At 42.4% G+C, this 21,351-nt stretch overlaps 1 protein-coding gene across 2 annotated transcripts in view; it reads right to left on the reverse strand.

Annotated features, from left to right (window-relative positions):
• The window catches only part of LOC133400257 (protein unc-13 homolog A-like), a 76,383-nt gene that overhangs the window by 19,273 nt on the left and 35,759 nt on the right, over positions 1 to 21,351 (reverse strand). For both annotated transcript variants that reach the window (XM_061672717.1, XM_061672716.1), the window contains exons 6-23: positions 17,624 to 17,698; positions 17,187 to 17,406; positions 16,876 to 17,103; positions 15,492 to 15,633; positions 15,254 to 15,423; positions 13,596 to 13,711; positions 13,354 to 13,517; positions 11,916 to 12,069; positions 9,161 to 9,229; positions 8,917 to 9,006; positions 8,244 to 8,381; positions 7,300 to 7,487; positions 4,591 to 4,676; positions 2,515 to 2,641; positions 2,321 to 2,417; positions 1,574 to 1,717; positions 771 to 848; positions 600 to 677 (exon numbers count right to left, since the gene is read on the reverse strand). In XM_061672717.1, coding sequence (XP_061528701.1) covers positions 600 to 677; positions 771 to 848; positions 1,574 to 1,717; positions 2,321 to 2,417; positions 2,515 to 2,641; positions 4,591 to 4,676; positions 7,300 to 7,487; positions 8,244 to 8,381; positions 8,917 to 9,006; positions 9,161 to 9,229; positions 11,916 to 12,069; positions 13,354 to 13,517; positions 13,596 to 13,711; positions 15,254 to 15,423; positions 15,492 to 15,633; positions 16,876 to 17,103; positions 17,187 to 17,406; positions 17,624 to 17,698 — 2,364 coding nt within the window. The remainder of the gene's footprint in view (positions 1 to 599; positions 678 to 770; positions 849 to 1,573; positions 1,718 to 2,320; positions 2,418 to 2,514; positions 2,642 to 4,590; positions 4,677 to 7,299; positions 7,488 to 8,243; positions 8,382 to 8,916; positions 9,007 to 9,160; positions 9,230 to 11,915; positions 12,070 to 13,353; positions 13,518 to 13,595; positions 13,712 to 15,253; positions 15,424 to 15,491; positions 15,634 to 16,875; positions 17,104 to 17,186; positions 17,407 to 17,623; positions 17,699 to 21,351) is intronic.

Consider the following 21,351-nt stretch of genomic DNA (forward strand, 5'->3'; position numbering starts at 1 on the left):
TGTCCCATTCGCTCCTCTTTCGCGTGTTGTTAACGCCGTAGGACAGCGTGCCAAAGAGGATTTTCTTGCGCGCCTCCACTTTATTGACCAACTTCACATTCAGAAAAATTCTCTTTCTTCATTATCTTGCTCATTTTCCTTTTTTTCTGATCATGTAGAGATCGGCATCTCAGGTGCAGGGTTCATTTAAATATGATTTGCATATTTAAATGTGGGCGTGGACAGGGAGGGGTCAGCTACTCCAACATGTGCGCTCAATTCTACATTGATTGGGATGTACGAAGGAAATGTGCTTGGATTCATGCGTACGCACAGATTCATACGGATATTTTTGTGCGTACGACGTTTTCTGGATTTGAGCGTACGCCATGTTTCAGTAGGAAATCCACGCAAGTCTTTGTACATGAGGCCCCAGGAGGTAGTAAAAGTAGATTACTAGTGTGTGACACACCATTAGTTACGCCTAGTAGTGTTACTTGTGTACCACAGTAAGGTTTAAGTGCATACTAGTAGGCCAAAAGTGGCACTAATTGTGAAAAAATAAGAAAAGGAAAAAAGTGAAGAGTCCACAATGGACACCCGCGTTGTAGCTGACTGACCTGCTTTGCTCCCATGGACTCAAACATCCTCTCCAGAAGGACTCTCATCTGCTGGATATTGTTCATCAGCACGCACGGCTACGCAACAACAGAAAAACAACACAGCATGAAGCACGCTACTCCGAAGACCTTGTTGATTTATAATGATGTCGGTGGTATTTGTGTACTGACAATCTTCTCTTTGTCGCAGTAGGATGGAAAGGATTTGGCCAGCAGGGCGCAATACTGCAGCAGGACTTTGCTGATGGTCTGAACAAACAATAACAAGCAAACAGGCAAAAATCTCTTTTGGCTAAGAACATTAGCATTGCCGGCTGCCAGGTCACGCAAGAAAGCATCATGGGAGATTTGAGACCATCAAAGTACTTTAATTAAAATCAAAGAATGATAACAATCCTTTAATCAGACAACTACTATAAACTATGATAATAATCATTTGAGCCTGCAACTACGATGACAATAATCGACATCGGCAACCACTGCGATCATTTTAGATACAGCGGCCTACGATGATATGAATCCTTTGATCTAACATCTACAATTATGATAATCCTTTGAACTGTCAACCACTATTGCAAATTTGGATCTATCAACCTACTCAAGTATTTATGTCATTTCTGGTGTTGGCTACTGCCCACAGTAGCTGCGTTTTGCTGTTTCACAATTAACCCTAAGATAAACAAACTAGGGTCTCCTGTGGTCATTGAAGACACTACAGTACTGTAACGAACTTGGCAATGTGTGTTTTCGTTGTGTGTTACTGTTGAGGGGTTGTGGCGAGCATGTCATGTTCTGTTACGCTGAGCACTGCTATTTCCAAGTGTTTTTGAACGCATCGCTCGGCTCAAGTGTGGGAACGAGGAGGGAGAGACCCGCAGAGCTAGAAGCTAATGGTCGTGTTCAGTTCGTGACTTGGTTGTTCTGGCAATAGAGTTTGAGCATATGTAGTGCGGTGTCACGGCTAATGACGTCACCTTGGCGAATCGTCTGTTGTAGTGAGCCAGCACAGTGGGGTCGGGGCAGTCCAGCTTGCGGATGATCCCGAAGCTTTGGTTGAGCTGTGTGAAAATGTCCACCACCGAGCAGGAGAACAACGCATGCTCCGATGTCGACTGGAACTGTGGACGTGGGAATATAAATAACGGGAAGGTTTTTTTCACATGACTTGCGAAAAGGTCAACTTTGATGGACAGTGTGAAAGGGGTCATGTTTTCTCTTTGCTCAAGGTTAAGGTTAGGAAAATGGGAGATTATTGATAAATTTGGGGATTGGGGAATTGCTGGTAAATTGAAGAAAGAAGGGTTTAGAAAAGGGGTTGGCTGGTCAGTTAGGAATGGAGATTGGATCAGAATTGTTGCTACATTTTGAAAAAGGAGATTGCTGCCAAGTTTAGAAAAGAAGGGTTAAGGAAATGGGCGTTGCTGGTGAATTTAGGAAAGGGGAATTGCTGGAATGTTTAAGAAAGAAGGGTTGTGGGTAATTTTAGGAGATTCCTAATATGTTTAGCAAAGTGAGATGGCAAATAAATTTCGAAAAGAATCAATTTCTGGCAAATTTATGATTTCAGAAAGAGAGATTGTTGGTAGGTTTTGGGGAGGGAAGCTTGTCAGTATCAGGAATGTGAGATTGCTGGTAAATTTAGGAAAGAGTGTTCAGTAAAGGGAGATTGCTGGTACAGTATGTGTCGGAAAGGAACAGTGTGTGTGTGTGTTTTGACTCACTCCTTCCCTCTTGTCCCTCTCCAGTGCTCCGTGCATAAACTCCATGGACACGTCTTCATTCTCAGCCAGCCAGGCCAGGACGAACTGCAGGAACCACCTAGAACAACATTAACAGCAAAACAACAACCCGTCGAATGCGCAACATGTTCTGAACATGGATGTGATGGATCCGCATGAGGAAGACTGCGTCTTACGCAGGATACTCGGGAACGCTGTCGGCGAAGGCCGGAAGATCCGAGACGTACTCATTGTAGAGCCACTTGACCTTGAAGTGAAGATTCATGTAGTCGGAAGGCTTACACAGACGATGATGATCGTGCTCTGGGGAACACAAATTAACATCAAACTTATCTAATATCCTAAATTTACCACCACTCACCTTTCTTAAACATGCCAGCAACCCCACTTTCTTTAACTTGCCAGCAACCCTTTTCCCTAATTTTACCAGCAATCACCTTCCCTTCACTTAGCAGTGATCACCACGTTTCAGTGTTCAGTAATACCCTCTTCCCTAAATTTGCTCGCAATACTGCTTTTCCGGTGGAACGGTGTACGATTGGTTAGCACATCTGCCTCGCAGTTCTGAGGACCGGGGTTCAAATCCCGGCCCTGCCTCTGTGGAGTTTGCATGTTTTCCCCATGCCTGCGTGGGTTTTCTCCGGGCACTCCGGTTTCCTCCCGCATCCCAAAAACATGCAGGGTAGGTTAATTGAACACTCTAAATTGCCCGTAGGTGTGAATGTGAGCGCGAATGGTTGTTTGTTTGTATGTGCCCTGCGATTGGATGGCGACCAGTTCAGGGTGTACCCCGCCTCTCGCCCGATGATAGTTGGGATAGGCTCCAGCACGCCCGCGACCCTAGTGAGAATAAGCAGAGTGGAAGATGAATGAATGCTGCTTTTCCTTAATTTAGCAGCAACCATCCCTTCCTAAACTAAGCAGCAACTCCTACTTTGCTAAATTTACCAACAATCCCTACTTTCCTAACTTTATCAGCAACCCCTTTCCTGAATCAACCACCAACCCCCTTTCTTAAACTAACAAGCATCATCCCCACTCCCCCCTCTACTAAACTTGCCAGCAACCCCCCTTTCCTTTCCTTTGATCCAACTACAACAATGAATAATCCTTTATTCTAGATTCTGTTGTTTTACCATCCTGGAAGTCTATTCTGCGGATCCGGAAGGTGCTGGGAGCTGCTGCTGCCATGGTGATGCAATAGCAAAAAATAAAAAATAAATAAATAAAAAATACAAAAACAAAAAACAATGACAGCAAAGATAAAAAGGAGGAAGAAGATGATGATGATGATACACTTTGTGGAGAAAGCGGTGACTCAGGGAAAAAGCTACGATGATGGATTGCTACGCTCCAAACGCAGCCTCAAACACACAAACACAAATTTAACACAAAGACTACCCCGCATTATTAACTGCCATACAAGTATAAAAATAAAGGCTCACCACTGGATAATACAACAAAACCTGAAAAATTTGTGACACATTTGTTGGGGATTCCAACAAAATGGAAATTCCGCAATGTCAATGTGGGAACCTCTCATGAAAAATGCTAATGGAAAGCAAAAAGTAAGTCGACAGAGATGGAATACTAACATGCCTACAGTACATTTGGTATGTGGACATATGGCAAGGCAGCATCCTGAGTTGGCAGTTTGATTATACATTAAAAAGCATATATAACGCCCTTTAAGCAGTGGGTATTGTTTCAAATGTGAGAAGATCAAAAGCTATTATGCTAACAATTGGAATGCTCGCATACGGCAAGATAGCAACCTCGACAAGCTTGATATCTCGATAAGTATTTTACATCCTGCCTTTTGGTCGGGTATCCTATCAAATAAGAATTGACCTATTGCTAACATGCTAATAGTTGGTAAACTGATTGTGGTTATGGTTTAAAATAAACTGTTAACTTCTTTTTATACTTATGAAAGTAAAAAAGTAAACTTTTTCAAATCTGAAAAAAAAAAAAAAAAAAAAAACGGACACCGCAGTCTAGACGACTGTTTTCTAGTAAAGGCTAAGAATATGTTCCAGAGACGATCACGTGACGGCTAATATGCTAACAATGCTAGCAACCAATGCTTACCAACGTTCCTGCGGTAACGATTTCCTTTAACCAAAACTGGAGGAACATCAAAAATGATCAAAGAAAATAACTAACTTAGTGAATACGAAAAAAAGAACTACAGTAGATGGAATAAAACGACAAACACGCACCCACAGGAACCCACGCACACAAAATCATACCCTGCAGAGCGTACTTGACGTCCTGAGCGAACAGCGTCCACATCACCTCAGCACTGACTTTCCCCACATTGAGTTCCTGAGGAAACCTGAAGGGGGAGAACATGTGTTTTTTGTTTCATGGCGATTCATTCATGTTTGACCCACACACAATGAAAAAACCTCCACAGTTTTACAATTTAGCGTTCACCATATGTTTAGTATAAATGGTTCAAATTTGGTAGCAATTGGACTAAATCTCTAGGGGTAGTTTGTCTCTAAAGGACCAGTGGAAATGGCCAAAATGAGTTTTGGCCAAAATGGTTTTGAGCTAGGGCTGCATGATTATGGCCAAAATAATAATCGCGATTATTTTGACCAATACTGTAATAACGATAACTTGCCACGATTATTCTTCATGTTAGGCAAAAAATATTTTTATTGCACTACTTTTCAACAAACAATATGTAACAGTTTTCAGTGCAAAATGAATATTTAAAATGCAAAAGGAATATTTAAATAAGTAAATAGTATATAATATAATATATATAAAAACATATATAATATGTATTTAATAAATAATAATAATGACAAATAAATGTACCTAAAAAAATTCTACTTTACCAAGGGCTGAATAAATATGCTATTAGTAAATGCAATCACAACTACAATACAAATACAGTTAATGCATAAAACACAGTAAAATTAAGCTGTAAGCACCGACTTTTCATTTGAAAATCCATCCATCCATCCATTTTCTGAGCCGCTTCTCCTCACTAGGGTCGCGGGCGCGCTGGAGCCAATCCCAGCTGTCATCGGGCAGGAGGCGGGGTACACCCTCAACTGGTTGCCAGCCAATCGCAGGGCACACACAAACAAACAACCATTCGTACTCACATTCACCCCTACGGGCAATTTAGAGTCTCCAATTCATGCATGTTTTTGGGATGTGGGAGGAAACCGGAGTGCCCGGAGAAAACCCACGCAGGCACGGGGAGAACATGCAAACCCCACACAGGCGGGGCTGGGGATTGAACCCGGTTCCTCAGAACTGTGAGGCTGACGCTCTAACCAGTCGCCCACCGTGCCGCCCATTTGAAAATCCCCGCTGTCAATATAGTGAATTGTCAGCGAAGGGTACGTCTCTGGCCGGCACGATGGGCGACTGGTAAGCACATCTGCTTCACAGTTCTGGAGACCGGCGTTCAAATCCCGGCCCCACCTGTGTGGAGTTTGCATGTTCTCCCTGTGCCTGCGTGGGTTTTCTCCGGGCACTCCGGTTTCCTCCCACATCCCCAAAACATGCGTGGTAGGTTGATTGAAGACTCTAAATTGCCCCTGGGTGTGAATGTGAGTGCGAATGGTTGTTTGTTTATATGTGCCCTGCGATTGGCTGGCGACCAGTTCAGGGAGTACCCCGCCTCTCGTTCGAAGATAGCTGGGATAGGCTCCAGCGCGCCCGCGACCCTAGTGAGGATAAGCGGCAAAGAAAATGGATGGTCTCCACTGTTCTGCTTGACCATTGGTCAGTCGTGCATGGTCACAACTGCAAAGAACTCGACAGTTGTGATTTCCCTCTCTATTTACTCCCAGCGTTTTTTCGATGCGGTCATCCCAGTTGAAAAGTTGAAGTCAAGGCAGCCGCTACAACGATATAGTGTCTTACCACATGCCGGCTCTCTGCCAACGTGCTGAGAGGGCCAACTTCAAAGTATAAGCTTCATATATTACTACATTGGACATCAATGGCATTTTCAGCTTTTATTTTGAAGTTGAGCGGAGCTTAACTCATTCACTGCCAGTTAACATGGATATTTGACTTCTAAAGCCGTCAGTGGCAATGAATTTAATGAAGTCTTAACCATCCGTTTGCCCCCTGGTGGCTGGTTGACTATTTTGAGAACACTGCTGCAAATGAAGCACTTTTCATATGTATTAATGCCCGCATTTTAAATGTAAAAACATTGCCGATGATGAGGCTTATTTAATGCTGCCAGTGAAACACGTGATTACGATTATAATTAGAGTAATTGTGCAGCCCTACTTTGAGCCAAAATGACAGACTTCCTGTGTTGTGTCATGACTTCTTGAGACTTTTTTGTGGGTCCACTCATGATAGACATGGCAATTACATTTCATGTTGCCAAGTAAAACTGGCTTCAGTGGCAGAATTAAAAAAAAATCTCTCAGATATATTTGTCTTTGAAGGCTGCTGGAAAATGGCCAAAATTGTACTAAAATGGCAGCTTTTGAACCAAAATGACAGACTTCCTGTGTTTTTTCAGGCATGGCTTCTTGACACATTTTGGGGGGGATCTACTCATGATAGCGATGCCTTTGGCCTATCATCTTAGAGTTTTAATTTTGTTAAATATTCAGAAAAATGTTCAGATAATAGTAAAAAAAGATTCTCGAAAACTATTTTTCATCGAGTCATATTTTTAAAAAAAGCAATCTTATGGGAACAATAAAAAAAACTTTGTCTCAACTTGTCGATAAAAATTTTTTTCCCCTCAAACATAATCCAATAAAGAAAATCTTGAAAAAAAGCTTTTCTTTTCACTCAAAAAATACTTTTTGGAAAAAATATATTTTCTTCTTGATAAAGTAAAACAAATTTCTTAAATCCTTTAAAAATAAAAAGAGAACCTGACTTTTCTTGAGAAAAAATATCTCTTGTCGACAGGGGCTCAATTTTCTAAACAATAATTTATAAAGTAGAAGAACACTGACTGGTTGATGATGGGCGTGTACGAAATATTATCCTCCTCAATGATTGACACGATGAGCGTGATGAGTTTGGGCCAGAAGTCCAAATTCTGGATGCTCGGCCCTTGGTCTTCGGGAGGCTGGCTCTCCTCTTTCTCCTCTTCCTCCTCCTCATCACCCTCTACTTTTTCCTTCTTCTTCTCTGGCTCAAGCTGTAAGAAGGACAACAAAGAGCAAAGCATAGACTTTGAGTTCTCTAGTAGTAACTTTAACCCTTACATACTGTACTGTTGGATCAAATCTGACCCGTTTTTATGTAAAAACCTCAGCAAAAATACCGTAAAAGTAATTCTTTCATACTGAAATGTGATGAGTTTTCCTTAAGTGATGTTCACGGGAGAGTTTGAAACAGTCCCAAGAACTTTCTGTTTTTCCACCACATTTGCACAGGTTCCCTGTTGGTCTTTTACGGAGTCATGGGGCAATCTCAAAACAGTCAACGAGTCCAAGTCATGCTTATGTTGAAATTTTCAGGGGGGAAGGGTGTTCAAAGGGGAGTCAGACACAGTCCCAAGAACTGTCTGTTCCCGCCACATTTGCACAGGTTCCTGGAAAAATATGCAGCTTTTGATCATTGAAGGGTCACGGGAGAGAGAGATAATTTTATGGGACAGTGGGGGATAATGTTCTTCGGGGCGTTTGAAACAGACCTGAGAACTGTCTGTGTTTCCACCACATTTGCATAGACAGAAACATACCCCTGTTGGTCTTTGAAGAGTCACGGGGGAATCTCGAAATTACCAACATACTAAACAACAGGAACACAAGTCAAGCTAGTAATACATTTTGAAAAGATTTGGAGCTCATAATTTGATATAGACAGTGATTATGAGTATATATTCTTTTCCCGGAACACACTACGCAAGCAAGTAAAATGAACAGTATATAAGGGTAAGGCGTTTACTGACGGCGGGGGTGGTCTGGAACTGGCGGTTGAAGAGCTCCAGGCAGTTGTTGAAGATGTACTCGTAGGTGGAGTTGAGGCAGGCCTTGACGCAGTCACGGACCACCGCCGATGCCCTGGGGGGGCTTGGCAGCTCTAGGACCTGAACCGGGACCACGTGGTTAAGAACATGTCATTCCTATCAATTCAGTTGTTGTGGGAACATCTCCAACGCAACTTGTTTCAATGGAAAACATGCACAATACAAAAATCTTCACAACCCATTATTTTAGCAGTTATCCTATAGATTAAACGGCTAAAAATGTATTCTGTTATCAAACAACAACACCAACAGATAGTACAATCACAGAGTACATGGGAGGTGCAGGTATTATTATTATTTTTTTTTTGTCCACTTGGGATTGCCATCGTCACGCTCTACATTGTAGTATCTGTCTGTGTGTGGCTTTAAAAGGTGGAGCCTGACCTGGTGAGTGATGTGAATGAATGTCAACAGTACACGAGTAAATTGAGTTGTGAGCTTGGTCGCGGAAAATATTTAACTCGCAAGTCAAGGTCCCACTGTATAATAAATGAATAAACTGAGGAAGTCTACTTAGCCTGTTAGCTTGTTAGCATGTTAGCGAGAACAATGCAAGAAAATGCCATGTGGTAAGGGCGTCCAATCAGGTTTGTACCTTCATCCTGAAGAAGGTGATGCTGGTGAGGAGGTCCACTGTGGATTTGAGGTCCTGGAGGCGGGGCTTGCAGCTGCCGGGAAAGTTGTTCTGAGGACACACACACACACACACACGCACGCACACACACACACACACACACGCATTAAGCATTTATAGATTTATATGTCGTGTTTGATTTGTATTCCAGCAAAAAACTTCCTGTGTTAGAGTTCAACATTATTCTTGTTGTTTGGACACTCACTCTGTACATGGAGAGGTCGATCCTCAGGGAATTGTGCAGCTGATCCAGAAGTTTGACAAAACGATCTCTCTGTTGGAAAGAAAAAAAGCCAAAATGTCAGTCAGAAGCACAAATTCTCCCACTTTTATTTGGAAGAAAACAAATAGAATTCTTAGTGTTTTTCACTATTGCCTTTAACGATCACATCTCACTTTTGATTGGCTGGCAAACGGCTGGCTGGTTGCTTAGCGACAAGCTGGAGAGGTTTTCCCCTTTCTTTTCATGTCAGGATAGAACAATCGTGACGGCAACGTTACCTGGCATTACGGACCAACTAATCGGCCAAACTCTTGAAATTCTTCCTCTTTGAGTGTGCATGCCTGCATGAGGCACACAACTTGAGGCATACACGCACACATGAACGAGCATAAACTCAATGTGTATGGTAATATCAGGTGAGATAATTGACCCTAAAACATAGCTTCAAAGCAAAGATGTAGACATCCTGTATCTTTTTGGGCATGGCTTTTTGAAATTTTTTTTACAGGTCTACTAATAATAAACACGGCCACCAAATTTAATGTTTCTAAGTGAAAATGTCTTTGAGGCCTGATTTAAAAAAACAACAACTTCAGAACAACTTTGTTTTTGAAGATCACCTGGAAATGAGAAGACTGTCCCTAAAATGGCTGCTTTGAACCAATGCGCAAAATCTTTTTGGGCATGGGCATTTGCATGTTCTCCTCATGCCTGTGTGGGTTTCCTCCCACATTCCAAAAAACATGCATAGAGGGTTAATTGAAGACTCTAAATTGCCCGCAGGTGTGAATGTGAGTGTGAATTATTTATATGTGCCCTGCAATTGGCTGGCAACCAGTTCAGTTCAAACCCCATAATATTCACAATTTAGTGTGATCCATCTTTCTGGTATCCAGGGTTATTAGAAATCTGATCAAATCCATCTGAGTAGTTTGTCTTTGAAGGACTCCTGGAAATGGCCAACTGAACGTCAAATCAGCAGGACGGTCAAATATCCATGTTGTGGAACTGGTACACGCCCTCATTAAAAAAGTGCCATCACCTTTTCTTGGGGGCCACATGGGGACCGCAAAGGGACCGCGTCAACGCCGGGTCAGCGTCAGGACTGCTTGGCGGTGGTCTCCAGCAGTCCTGCTGCCATTCTCCAGCATCTGATGGACTTTGAAGGTTTGTTTCCAGAGCAGCGGCTCGCTAATAATCTCAGCGGGATGGTGCAATTTTACAATTTTTACTTGCTAGACTTCAGACAACTAGGTTATGGGTGGGCAGGTAATTGGACTACAAACGGTCGGCAGGGCTCCATGTCCCCAGCGGGACCCCTCTGTCATTCCGCCTTAACTGCAACCTCTACACTAGTCTACTTTCATGCAAATGCAAATCATCTATGGGCTCTTGAGTAAAAGGTGAAGACATGACGGATCTTCTGTTCAGGCTCTGGTGCATATGGTGAAAAAGAATCACACGCTTACTAGAATTATTATTATTATTATATTATTACTATTAATGATTAAATATTATTATTTAATGAAAATAAAATCACAATCTTAACTAAAGCTGTATTTCCTTGTGAAAAAATGAGCAGCATAAAAGGTGTATTTTTTTTCATGAAAAAAAAAATAAAAGTTTAAGGATATATTTTTTGGGGGCGGAACCAAGCCACATTTTATGAGAATAAAGTTGTATAATTTCCTTAAAAAAAATAATTACAACAACTACCACAGTAAAGTTGTAATTTTTCATTTAAAAAAATTACAATCTTAACAGAATAAAATTGTATTATTTTTCATGAAATATATTGCAATCATACCAGAAGAAAGTCATATTTTCTTGTGAAAAAAGTCATTGTTTTACCCAACTAAAATTGTATTTTCCCATGAAGAAAAGCAACTTTACCAGTAAAAAAGTAGTATTTTCTTCATGACAAAAATAGCCATATTACCAGAATAAAGGTGCCAGGAAAATAAAAAAAGAATAAAACAATAAGAAGTCATAATCTGATGAGAATATCAGATTTTTGTGCATCTCACAAGAAAAAAAGTTCATTTGTGAAAAAAGTTGCAGTTTTACGAGAATTTATCAATGAAAATCACAATCTTATGACAAAAGTCATGTTTTTTTTGGGGAAAAAAAATCCTACTCTTACAGAATGGGTTCATTTTGTTACTTCTTTTTAAAAATATTCATAAATTTATGAAAATAAAATTATTTTTGTGTGAAAAGTCACAGTTTTAGGAGAATAAATTTGTATATTTTTTATTTAGAAAAAATATATGTGAGAAAAAAAGTCAGATTTCTTTGAGAAAAAGTCTTAATCTTACTGAATAGGGATATTTCCTTGTCATGTTTATTTTTTGGACAAATAGTTTCTTTATGAAAATAAAATTGTGCTTTTTTGGCATATAATAAATTCACAATCTTACGGGAATAATATATGTTTTTTGGGGGGGAGTTGTAATCTGAATAAAATCAGATTTTGGGGGCAACGGCAGACAAAATTATTTGTGAGAAAAAAAATCTCAATATTGTGACAGTAAAGTTGTATGATTTAAAAAAAAATGGTTAATCTCGCGAGAATAAAGTCTGACTTTTTATGGAAAATCTTTAGTTTTAAAACGTTAAAGTGTAAAAGTTTTGACACCAACCCTAATCTGTCGAAAGCAAATGTCACTGTCATAGTGTAAAAGGCGGAGCGTCTGTTACAGGTCTGGTACGGAAATTTTACGCGAGTGTCACTTACCCCAAAGTTGGAGGCAGCAAACCTGGTGGGTGAGGAGACCTTGGTGGTGGTGGCGCTGGGATGCGCGTAGAAGGCATTAATGTTGGCCAGCAGGGTGCTCATTACGGCCGGCACACTCGGCAGCATGTACTTGGACGACAGGCACGAGAAGTGGCTGACCAGACACACAAGAAACAATTCATTACAATGTGACGTACAGTGGCGCCTTGACTTACAAGTTGTATACATTATACAGGTTGCATATATTATACTGGCCAACGGGGAGCAGTATAATATATATTTATGTACAGTATATAGATGAAAAAGACAGTCACAACTTTACAGTCAGCTGCAGTAGTATTAGTGAGTATGTTTGTCTGCTCTGCATGAGTATCTTAGGTTAAAATATACTGTATATTGTTTAAAGACTTACAATTACCACACCATCAATGCTAGTTTCGTTAGCCCCTCATGAGTAATATTATTAAGCTAGTGACTATCGTAAGTGGTTTGGTTAGATACACAATGTATTTTTATTATGTTAAGTTTCACAGTGGGCGGCATGGTGGCCGACTGGTTAGAGCGTCAGCCTCACAGTTCTGAGGTGCGGGGTTCAAGCCCCGTCCCCGCCTGTGTGGAGTTTGCATGTTCTTCCCGTGCCTGCGTGGGTTTTCTCCGGGCACTCCGGTTTCCTCCCACATCCCAAAAACATGCATGAATTGGAGACTCTAAATTGCCCGTAGGCATGACTGTGAGTGTGAATGGTTGTTTGTTTCTAGGTGCCCTGCGATTAGCTGGCAACCAGTTCAGGGTGTACCCCGCCTCCTGCCCGATGACAGCTGGGATAGGCTCCAGCACGCCCGCGACCCTAGTGAGGAGAAGCGGCTCAGAAAATGGATGGATGGAAGTTTCACAGTGGTAATAAAAAGCTTGAAGCAAGCATCTGGCCTCTTTTTTTAAGAATTGGTTACTATCTGCTAAACCGCTACTTGTTGTGAAGTTCGCTGCTGCCATCTAGCGCACGTAACTCTATTTTTTGCTCGCAACTCAAAACAAAAATAATTATTTTTAAATGATAATAAAAAGGAAAATAATTAAATAATTAAACATATTAAATAAATGAATAAATATAATTAAGTAAATAAAACTGTCCTTAAGTAATATGAAACAATTAAATAAATAGTAATTCCCATAAAATAGTTATAAACTTAAATTTGCATAAATTAGTATTTTGTACAAAACTATTAATTAAGTGTGCCTTCACGGTGTGTTTTTATTACTCTAAAAGTAAAATTTATTATCTTTTAATATTTTCTGGATTATTATTATTTTTTTAATCTGACAATTTTTCTTGCAATTCAGTTTAACACCTTCCACAACCTTAACTGGTACTGTATTCTTCATTTACTGCAATGTCCAACCCTTTCCATGTAACGTGAATGATTGACGGCAGCCTTACGTCATCGCCTGGTAGATAGACTCGACGCCGTAGCGCATGGCGAACTCATCCACTACTTCCTGCTGCACCTCGTCAAAGTAAACCTTCCAGGCGTCGTCGCCCTGCGCCGCCGGGAACTTGACCATGCCGGCGCCCTCCACATCCGTCACCAAGTGGAAAATGTTCTACCGGACCAGACCACAACTGTCCTTTAGGTATATTTTCCACGTAATCCCTAACCAAAAGGGTACCCAACACCTTACCTCATGAAGACAGGTGTACTGCATATGGTATGGTGCCACCTTTTCCTCGCCTTCGATCTCCACGCTGATCTGAAGTCGAACGGCGCCCGACACCGCTGACTTGTCGGTTCGCTTTTCTGCAAGTGCAAAAAAAAAAAAAAAGAATAAGAAAAACAACGCACAACTTGCAGTCAATCTCAAGCTAATGGCTGAAGCAGTTAGTGCTCGCCCTAGCGTGCAGTGAGGGAAGTACATCTGGAACGGGGATCGTGTACATTGTCTTGTCCGCATTATTAACCAATTGAAAGTGTTGAAAATAGCTTGAGAACAAATCTATTAACTCTCTTAAACACTCAAACTGTCTGAGAAGTGTTCTTGCCTCTTTACTCACTCGGCGGGAGCTGTGCGGCATTATGTCACCTCAAGACAAAGACCTTTTTTTAGACAACCAGTGAAAATAGTGAGGTGAGATCCATTTGAATGAGCTTTTTTTGTTAAAAATGGATCGATGTAATACTTCGGCGCTAAAGGAAGTGGTCAGCCACGAAGGGAAGTTGCATACGGATTAATTTCCACCCATTAAAGAGTTTAGTAAGCTCATCGTTTTATTTATTGCATCACTCGTGGCTCAAAGATCTTTGAGAAGGAGTTTGGGAACATGACGTAACTGCAGTCATTTGCTATTGTGAAGTATAAAAGGCTTTTGTCCGGCCGAGGGGTCGGTGGTACAAGCGCAGACTTTGACATGCACCTATCATTTTAAATCAATGAAGCACAATCATTGTATTTATTTAATTTTTTTAGGGCATTAAATCAGCGATTATGATTCTTGGGGTGGTGTTGTGTTCATGTTGGTGTGCAAATAGCAGTGGGGCCTCCAGCGTGTGGAACTATTTTATTAAAAATGCGACCGGTAGCACAGTAAGCAAGTCTTACCTCAAATATAACAAAAGTGTTATCAATGCCCATCTGAAACGGCATCCGCAAGCACTAGCTAAGGAACTGCCTAAATCCTCACGTCAACTATGGGACAATCTACCAAACGACATTTTGGAACAGTGAAATGACAAGAAGATAACATAGTGTAGGGTTTGCTTCGACGATGAAATGAGGATGACCGGTGGTCAATCAACGTCGTCTTTATTGTGAAAATGGTTAATGTTGCCAACGACTAGTGTTTCGCTCACCCATCCAATTACAAATCACACTCAGACCACTGCACTACCTCACAGACAATCAGATCGTATAAAACTCTTGAAACAGTCAACGTAACAACTGCAGGTTTGCTTCAATACATATTGCAAAGCATTTCCTCCTCCGGTAATTTTCTAGCATTAGATACTACTATTATTATATACTGTCGCGAGTAGCGACCCAACAGTTCTGTTACAGTGTGATTTGGAGTTAGACTCCAATTTTCGACTGTGAAGGTATCTGAATGAATGTGACTGGACGAGCAAGGGATTGAATGTGATTGGATGAATGAGTTGGGGGGTTGGCCAGTGCAATCGAGGACGGTGGGGAAAGTGAGTGAGCGAGCCTGTGAAAGCGCGCATAGCGACTTGACAACTGATGAGAATATCGATGAAGTCATTGATTAATCGACGTCAACTCGACAAACATCACCTTAGTGTCGACTACAAAAAATGTAGTGATCCCCCCGATGTAGTGTCGCGTACCCAGGTTATACCAGACGTCCATCTCGCCGCTGAGCATGCGGACCTCAATGATGCATTGGCCCAGGAAGTCGTCCGACTCCCTCTTGAGCCGCTGCTTCACCCTCGACTTGATGTCGTCGTCCTCGTCCCACACACGCAATTTCACGCGGTCCGACGAGTTATGGCACTCACTGGAAAAGACCACGGCGAGTTAAGAAATCGTCAAAATTAAAACATCAATGTGAGAGGGGGAACTTACAAGCTGAACTTCTCCTCCCAGACCGGGTTCAAGTTCCCGTAGATGGTCTTTGTCCTCTTCTTGGTCTTGCCCACTTGGATGGTGACGTATGGGTCACTGGAACCGGTACGGTCCTTGGCCTGTAGACCCTGCGCACTTACGACTATCACACATGCACCAGAGGAAGCACATGACTATTCAAATTGCATAACAAACACCTACTCCACACACCACACACACAATATGGAAAATAACACTCTCGTGACTAACATAATACGTAATATCCACTATTTTCAAACACAAAGGATGTGACTACTTCCGGGTCCAACTTATGCAACTATATTTCAACATCACTCCAGCGTTAAATCTCAGCATTAAAAAAAAGAAAAAAAGAGAAAAGCCGGAGTCTGAATGATGTCTCTGCCTTTGATGGACCTCAGAGACAAGGTGTGATGGCTACCATGGCAACAACCGCTGCCACAGCACGCTGCCATGTGTTAGGTTGCTGTGGTAACATTGGCACCTTGGGTGCGCGGGAGGCAGTGGTCTGTTAGCAGTGAGGTGAAGTTAGTGATGTTTGCAGTGACAAATTCTCCAACGGCCCTTTTGCCAAGGAGCCCAGAATAGGAGCTACGTGCGCCCTCTTACGTGTTCCACAGTTGAGAGCCGAGCGGCACTGCACTCCTGTGCTGTGACACGTTTATGCCATGGAGCGCAGCGAGTGCAACTCCAGCTAAGGTTGTTTTTGACACTCATGCAGTGGCTGTCACATGCAGTGAAATTGGCCTGCAGTGATGCTTGCAGTGACAAATGTTTCTTTAACACAGATGCAGTGGCTTCTGCAGTCAAATTAACGTTGCCAAGTATATGAAGTTAGGCTTCAAAATTGTGAAAAATCGAGCCGTTCTCTCCGATCTCAGATGCTGGGGGTGTCTGCTGAATCCGCTCAGCTGTCAACTGTCAATCAAATACCTCTGTACTGAACCAGGAAATGTTTTGATCCATTCAACGCTGAAAACACCGTATTTTCACGACCATAAGGCGCACTTAAAAGTCTTAAATGTTCTCCTAGATGGACGGGGATGCATGTTTTTGGGATATGGGAGGAAACCGGAGTGCCCGGAGAAAACCCACGCAGGCACAGGGAGAACATGCAAACTCCACACAGGCGGGGCCAGGGTTGAACCCCGGTCCTCAGAACTGTGAGGCAGACGCTCTAATCATTCGTACACCGTGCCGCCTCAAATATCATCATATCAGTAAAATGTATTGATTCTCAAAAAGAAATTCATTGGGGCATGTCTTTATTGATTGATTGACACTTGTGTGCAGTGACCCTTGTCGAACTTGAATTGCAGTGACCACAGTGCAGTAATGTCCTGGAGGACAATGAACGAGAACATACCGTTGATGTTGATCTTGGCTGACCACTTGGAGGTTCCGGCCAGGATGTTCTGCTTGATGCTCTTCATGTGCTGTCCGTGCAGCGTCCTGGACATGTCGAACACCCGGCGGATCTCCTCAAAGATCTCCGGCTTGTTCTTCTCGCGAATCTTCATCCTGTCCTTCATGGCCATGATGATGTGCTGCGTCCGGTCCTCCGCTCCCGTCTTGGAGCTCTTCTCGGCCGCTCCTGAGGAAGACGATGGAAAAAGGGTGAAGCTTTTGATGTGAAATCTTGAATTGGATTTTGGATGAAGAAGCTCTTCCACTCACGCTGCAGGCAGTCGGCGTTGAGCAGGTCCTGACACTTCTCGTGGACTTTGACGCCGCACTCGGCGCAGCGCATGCCTTGCCGGGCGATGCCCCACAGCAGCCCCTCGCACTCGTAACAGTAGGTGGGCGTGGTGGCGGTCCACACCTCAAAGTTGTGCGGCGTGGTGCAGGAGATGGGGTAGATGAGAGCCTGAAGCGTCTTTTTGTACACGTGGCACTTCTGTTGGAAAACACCGAACAAGCACCAGTGAAATACGGTGAACGCCCGTTTATTGTGTGTGTGTGTGTGGGTGGGGTGGGGTTATGTTCCAGACGCACCCAGAATAGGAACTCAACTTCATTTGCAGCCAATTTGGCAAAAATCCAAGCGATCAAAAATCTACAGTTGCACTCATGTGTTATGCTACATCACGACACAACTAGATAACTAGACTCACAAGCTCTTTGTCCTTGAGGGAGGTCCGCGTGGCCAACGTCTGGGACAGGCCGGCCTTCCTGGACTGGATCATGGTCTGGAAAGTGTCGAGATGTTGTTGTATCCTCACACAACACATTTTTTGAAAAAATAATCAACTGCAAGCTGATAGAACATGTAGAGACCCTTAATGCCTTTAGCCCTCTGCAGTTGGGCTTTACATCAGGACACAGCTGTACGTCTGCCACGGTAAAACTGGTAAAGGACATTGTAGGTGCCATAGACAACAGAATATTGTGCTGCTGTTTTTGTGGCTCTGGCGAAGGAATTTCTATCCATCCATTTTCCATACCGCTTATCCTCACTAGGGTCGCGGGGGTGCTTGTAGCCTATCCCAGCCCTATCGCAGGTCGCATATAAACAAACAACCATTCACACTCACATTTCACCCGTTTGTATGCCGACGACACAATTATTTATACTTCTAGCCTCCACGCTGCTCTGTCTGTTTCAGATGAGTTTTACTGACATTCAAAATGGTCTTACCAGTCTACAGTTTTCACTGAACTCAAGAAAAACTAAACATATGATCTTCAACAGTAACCTCACATGAATCAAGAACCCCAGCAATATTTTGACTTTTAATGGGTCTGCTGTTCAGTTCATCACTTGCTACAAATATCTAGGAATCTGACTTGAATGTTCACTTACATTTGAAACTCACCTCATTACGCTTCTCTCGAAAGTTAAAAACAGATTCGGCTCTCTGTCACAAAATAAATCCTCACTAAAATGTTCTTCTAAATTGCTTTTTGTTAATGACTGTACTCTCAATACTAGATTATGGAGCTGTACTACAGTATATACATATCAGCTTCAAAAACTCTCCCCCAAAAAGCTAGACACCGAATACCACGTTGTCTTTCGCTTTGTCGCCAGTGCTCCCCCACCCACCACTGTGATCTACAGTATACTACCTGGTTAATTGGCCCTCTCTTCACTCACGCAGACAAATTCACTGGTCCGTGTTTATCTATAAAACACTCATTGGCAAGACCCCACCATAATGCTCTCTGCTCACCATGCATGCCACCACCCACACTCTCCATTCCAGCAGTTTTATTAACCTCTTCGTTTCGAACGTCTGCAGTACTTTTGGTCAATCTTTTCATTTTTCTGAACAAAATGACAGGAAAACTTCACAACAAATAATAGAACTCACCTCATTCATCCCAATATCATCGTTTAAAAAGTTAGCGACGGATACTGCACATGATCACTGCACCTGTCTTTAGCCTGTTATGAACCTTTTATTCATCATATGCTATGATGTCCATCCATCCATCCATTTTCTTTTACCGCTTATCCTCACTAGGGTCGCTGGAGTCTATCCCAGCTATCTTCGGGTGAGAGGCGGGGTACACCCTGAACTGGTCGCTAGCCAATCACAAGCCACATAGAAACAACCATTTGCGCTCACGTTCACACCTAAGGGCAATTCAGAGTTTCCAATCAACCTACATGCATGTTTTTGGGATGTGGGAGGAAACCGCAGTGCCCGGAGAAAACCCACACAGGTACGGGGAGAACATGCAAACTCCACACAGTCCTCAGAACTGTGAGGCAAATGTGCTAACCAGTCGTCCACCGTGCCCCCATGCTATGATGTAATGGAACATAGTATATAAATATGTAACTATACCGCATTGTACAGGATGTGTAGTATGTGTTAATTTGTATTTGCTTTGTTTGACTCTGCTGTCTGCAGCCAGGTAAGCATTACAAATGAGAATCTGTTCTCAGTTGCCTTACCACACACATACAAACACACACACGAAAAACTCGGGGTTGAACGGACTAGTGGTTTCGATGATTTGTCGAATTTGCTCACCACAATGATGTTTAGAGCGTAATGTCGACTAGTAGCGAATCGTCCATCACCTTAATGGATTTAACTTGTCATCTATTTCTGAATGTGCAGCTTTGGTAAGCATGGTAGAACCAGTAAAGGCGGAAAAAAAGCCAGACTCAAGCATGACTTTGTTTCACATCTCGGCCCGCAGTATAAAAGTGAAAGAAGAGTGGAGAATAATTCTCCACTAAAGCGCATGTGAAGAGGTCAGATTTTTAAAAAATTCCCACCACACAAAACCCGCTGCTGTAGTGGGTCCAGAACGGGAAAAAGGTTTTATCCGCTTGGCCAAGTTGTGCAACCATGACCTGGCTGGTCCAGCAGCACGCACACCAAGCGAAAAAATGTTTTCGGTGTATAAACTGACTATTGCACAGCATCCATCCATCCATTTTCTGAGCCGCTTATCCTCACAAGGGTCGCGGGAGTGCTGGAGCCTATCCCAGCTATCTTCGGGCAGGACGCGGGGTACCCCCCCTGAACTGTTTGCCAGCCAATTGGTGGGCACATATAAACAAACCACCATCCGCACTCACATTCACACCTACGGACAATTTAGAGTCTTCAATGAACCTACCATGCATGTTTTTGGGATGCGGGAGGAAAACGGAGTGCCCGGAGAAAACCCACGCAGGCATGGGGAGAACATGCAAACTCCACTCTTCGTTGAACTTCATCTAATGCTGCAGTTACATTATGTTTCTGGTAGTCACCTTTCAGGCCACCGGGGACAAAACGGGATGGACATAGGACAATGAGGCAAACATGACAGGCTGTGATTGCCGTGGATGGCGCACTAGATTTTTAGACTATGAAAAGATATGCCAGGGCAGTCACGATGCAGATGAGAAAGCTAGTCAGCCGTAGTAAAATGGGGTGAATACAACAAAATGCGACAGTATGTAAGAGGGCGTAACAAAACGTAGAAGCGGCCTGTAGTTGGACAGGAAGCATAGTTACTGTATTTCCCTCTATTTACGACCTGTCACGGATAGACCGCGATAAAAACGTTGCAAGACTTGAATACAGAGGAAACAAACGGCCCAAATCCCTCACCCCACTACGTCGTGTGCTGGCGTCGCCACTGGGATCATAGTATAACCTTGCATAAAAATGACTGGATCAGAGCTCTTCAACCATCAGTCAACAGTGGGGAAATCTCCTTGAAAACAAGTGCAAGGACTTCCCTTTATGATTTACTATGATTTCATTTTGTTTGCGAGAAGCGTTGCTCCAAGAGAGAGCACAGGTGTGGGTGTCTCTACGGTGAATATTAGAAAAATCAAAAGGACGCAAAAAGTGTGCGAGCTCGTCCCACATCATTCAAAACACAACAATTACTGTTTGTGTGTGTTACTCACCATAGCCTGGAAGCAAGAAGAGGGGGTGGAGGAGGAAGAAAATAAAAGGTTACAGATGAGCAACCAGCTAAAAACCGGCTTACATGATTTTAATAGTATTTTATCATATTTTGAAATCTTTCCAAGGTGATTCTACCTTTTTGCTTTAGCTATTTGCTATTAGCATTGCCACAGAGTAATGGGTGAAATATAACATTTTGTGGCATTATTAATTTATTTATTTGTATGACAATTAGTTCCACTGTTGGATTTAAAACACATATTACAAATAAGACAGACAAAAAAAATGTACTATACCTTTTAATTTTGTGGGACTATAATTGTACTTTAATTTTAATGATAAATTTACACATCGAGTTGACATCTACAATGAAAAAAAGATGTAAATATAAAATTCAGTCGTTTGTCATTCCAGTGTCGGGTTTAAATATGTTTAAAAATATTTTGACAGGCTGAAAAATAAGTGAAATATGAAAT

Source organism: Phycodurus eques, chromosome 3, assembly GCF_024500275.1.
Source record: "Phycodurus eques isolate BA_2022a chromosome 3, UOR_Pequ_1.1, whole genome shotgun sequence".
NCBI lineage: Eukaryota > Metazoa > Chordata > Actinopteri > Syngnathiformes > Syngnathidae > Phycodurus > Phycodurus eques.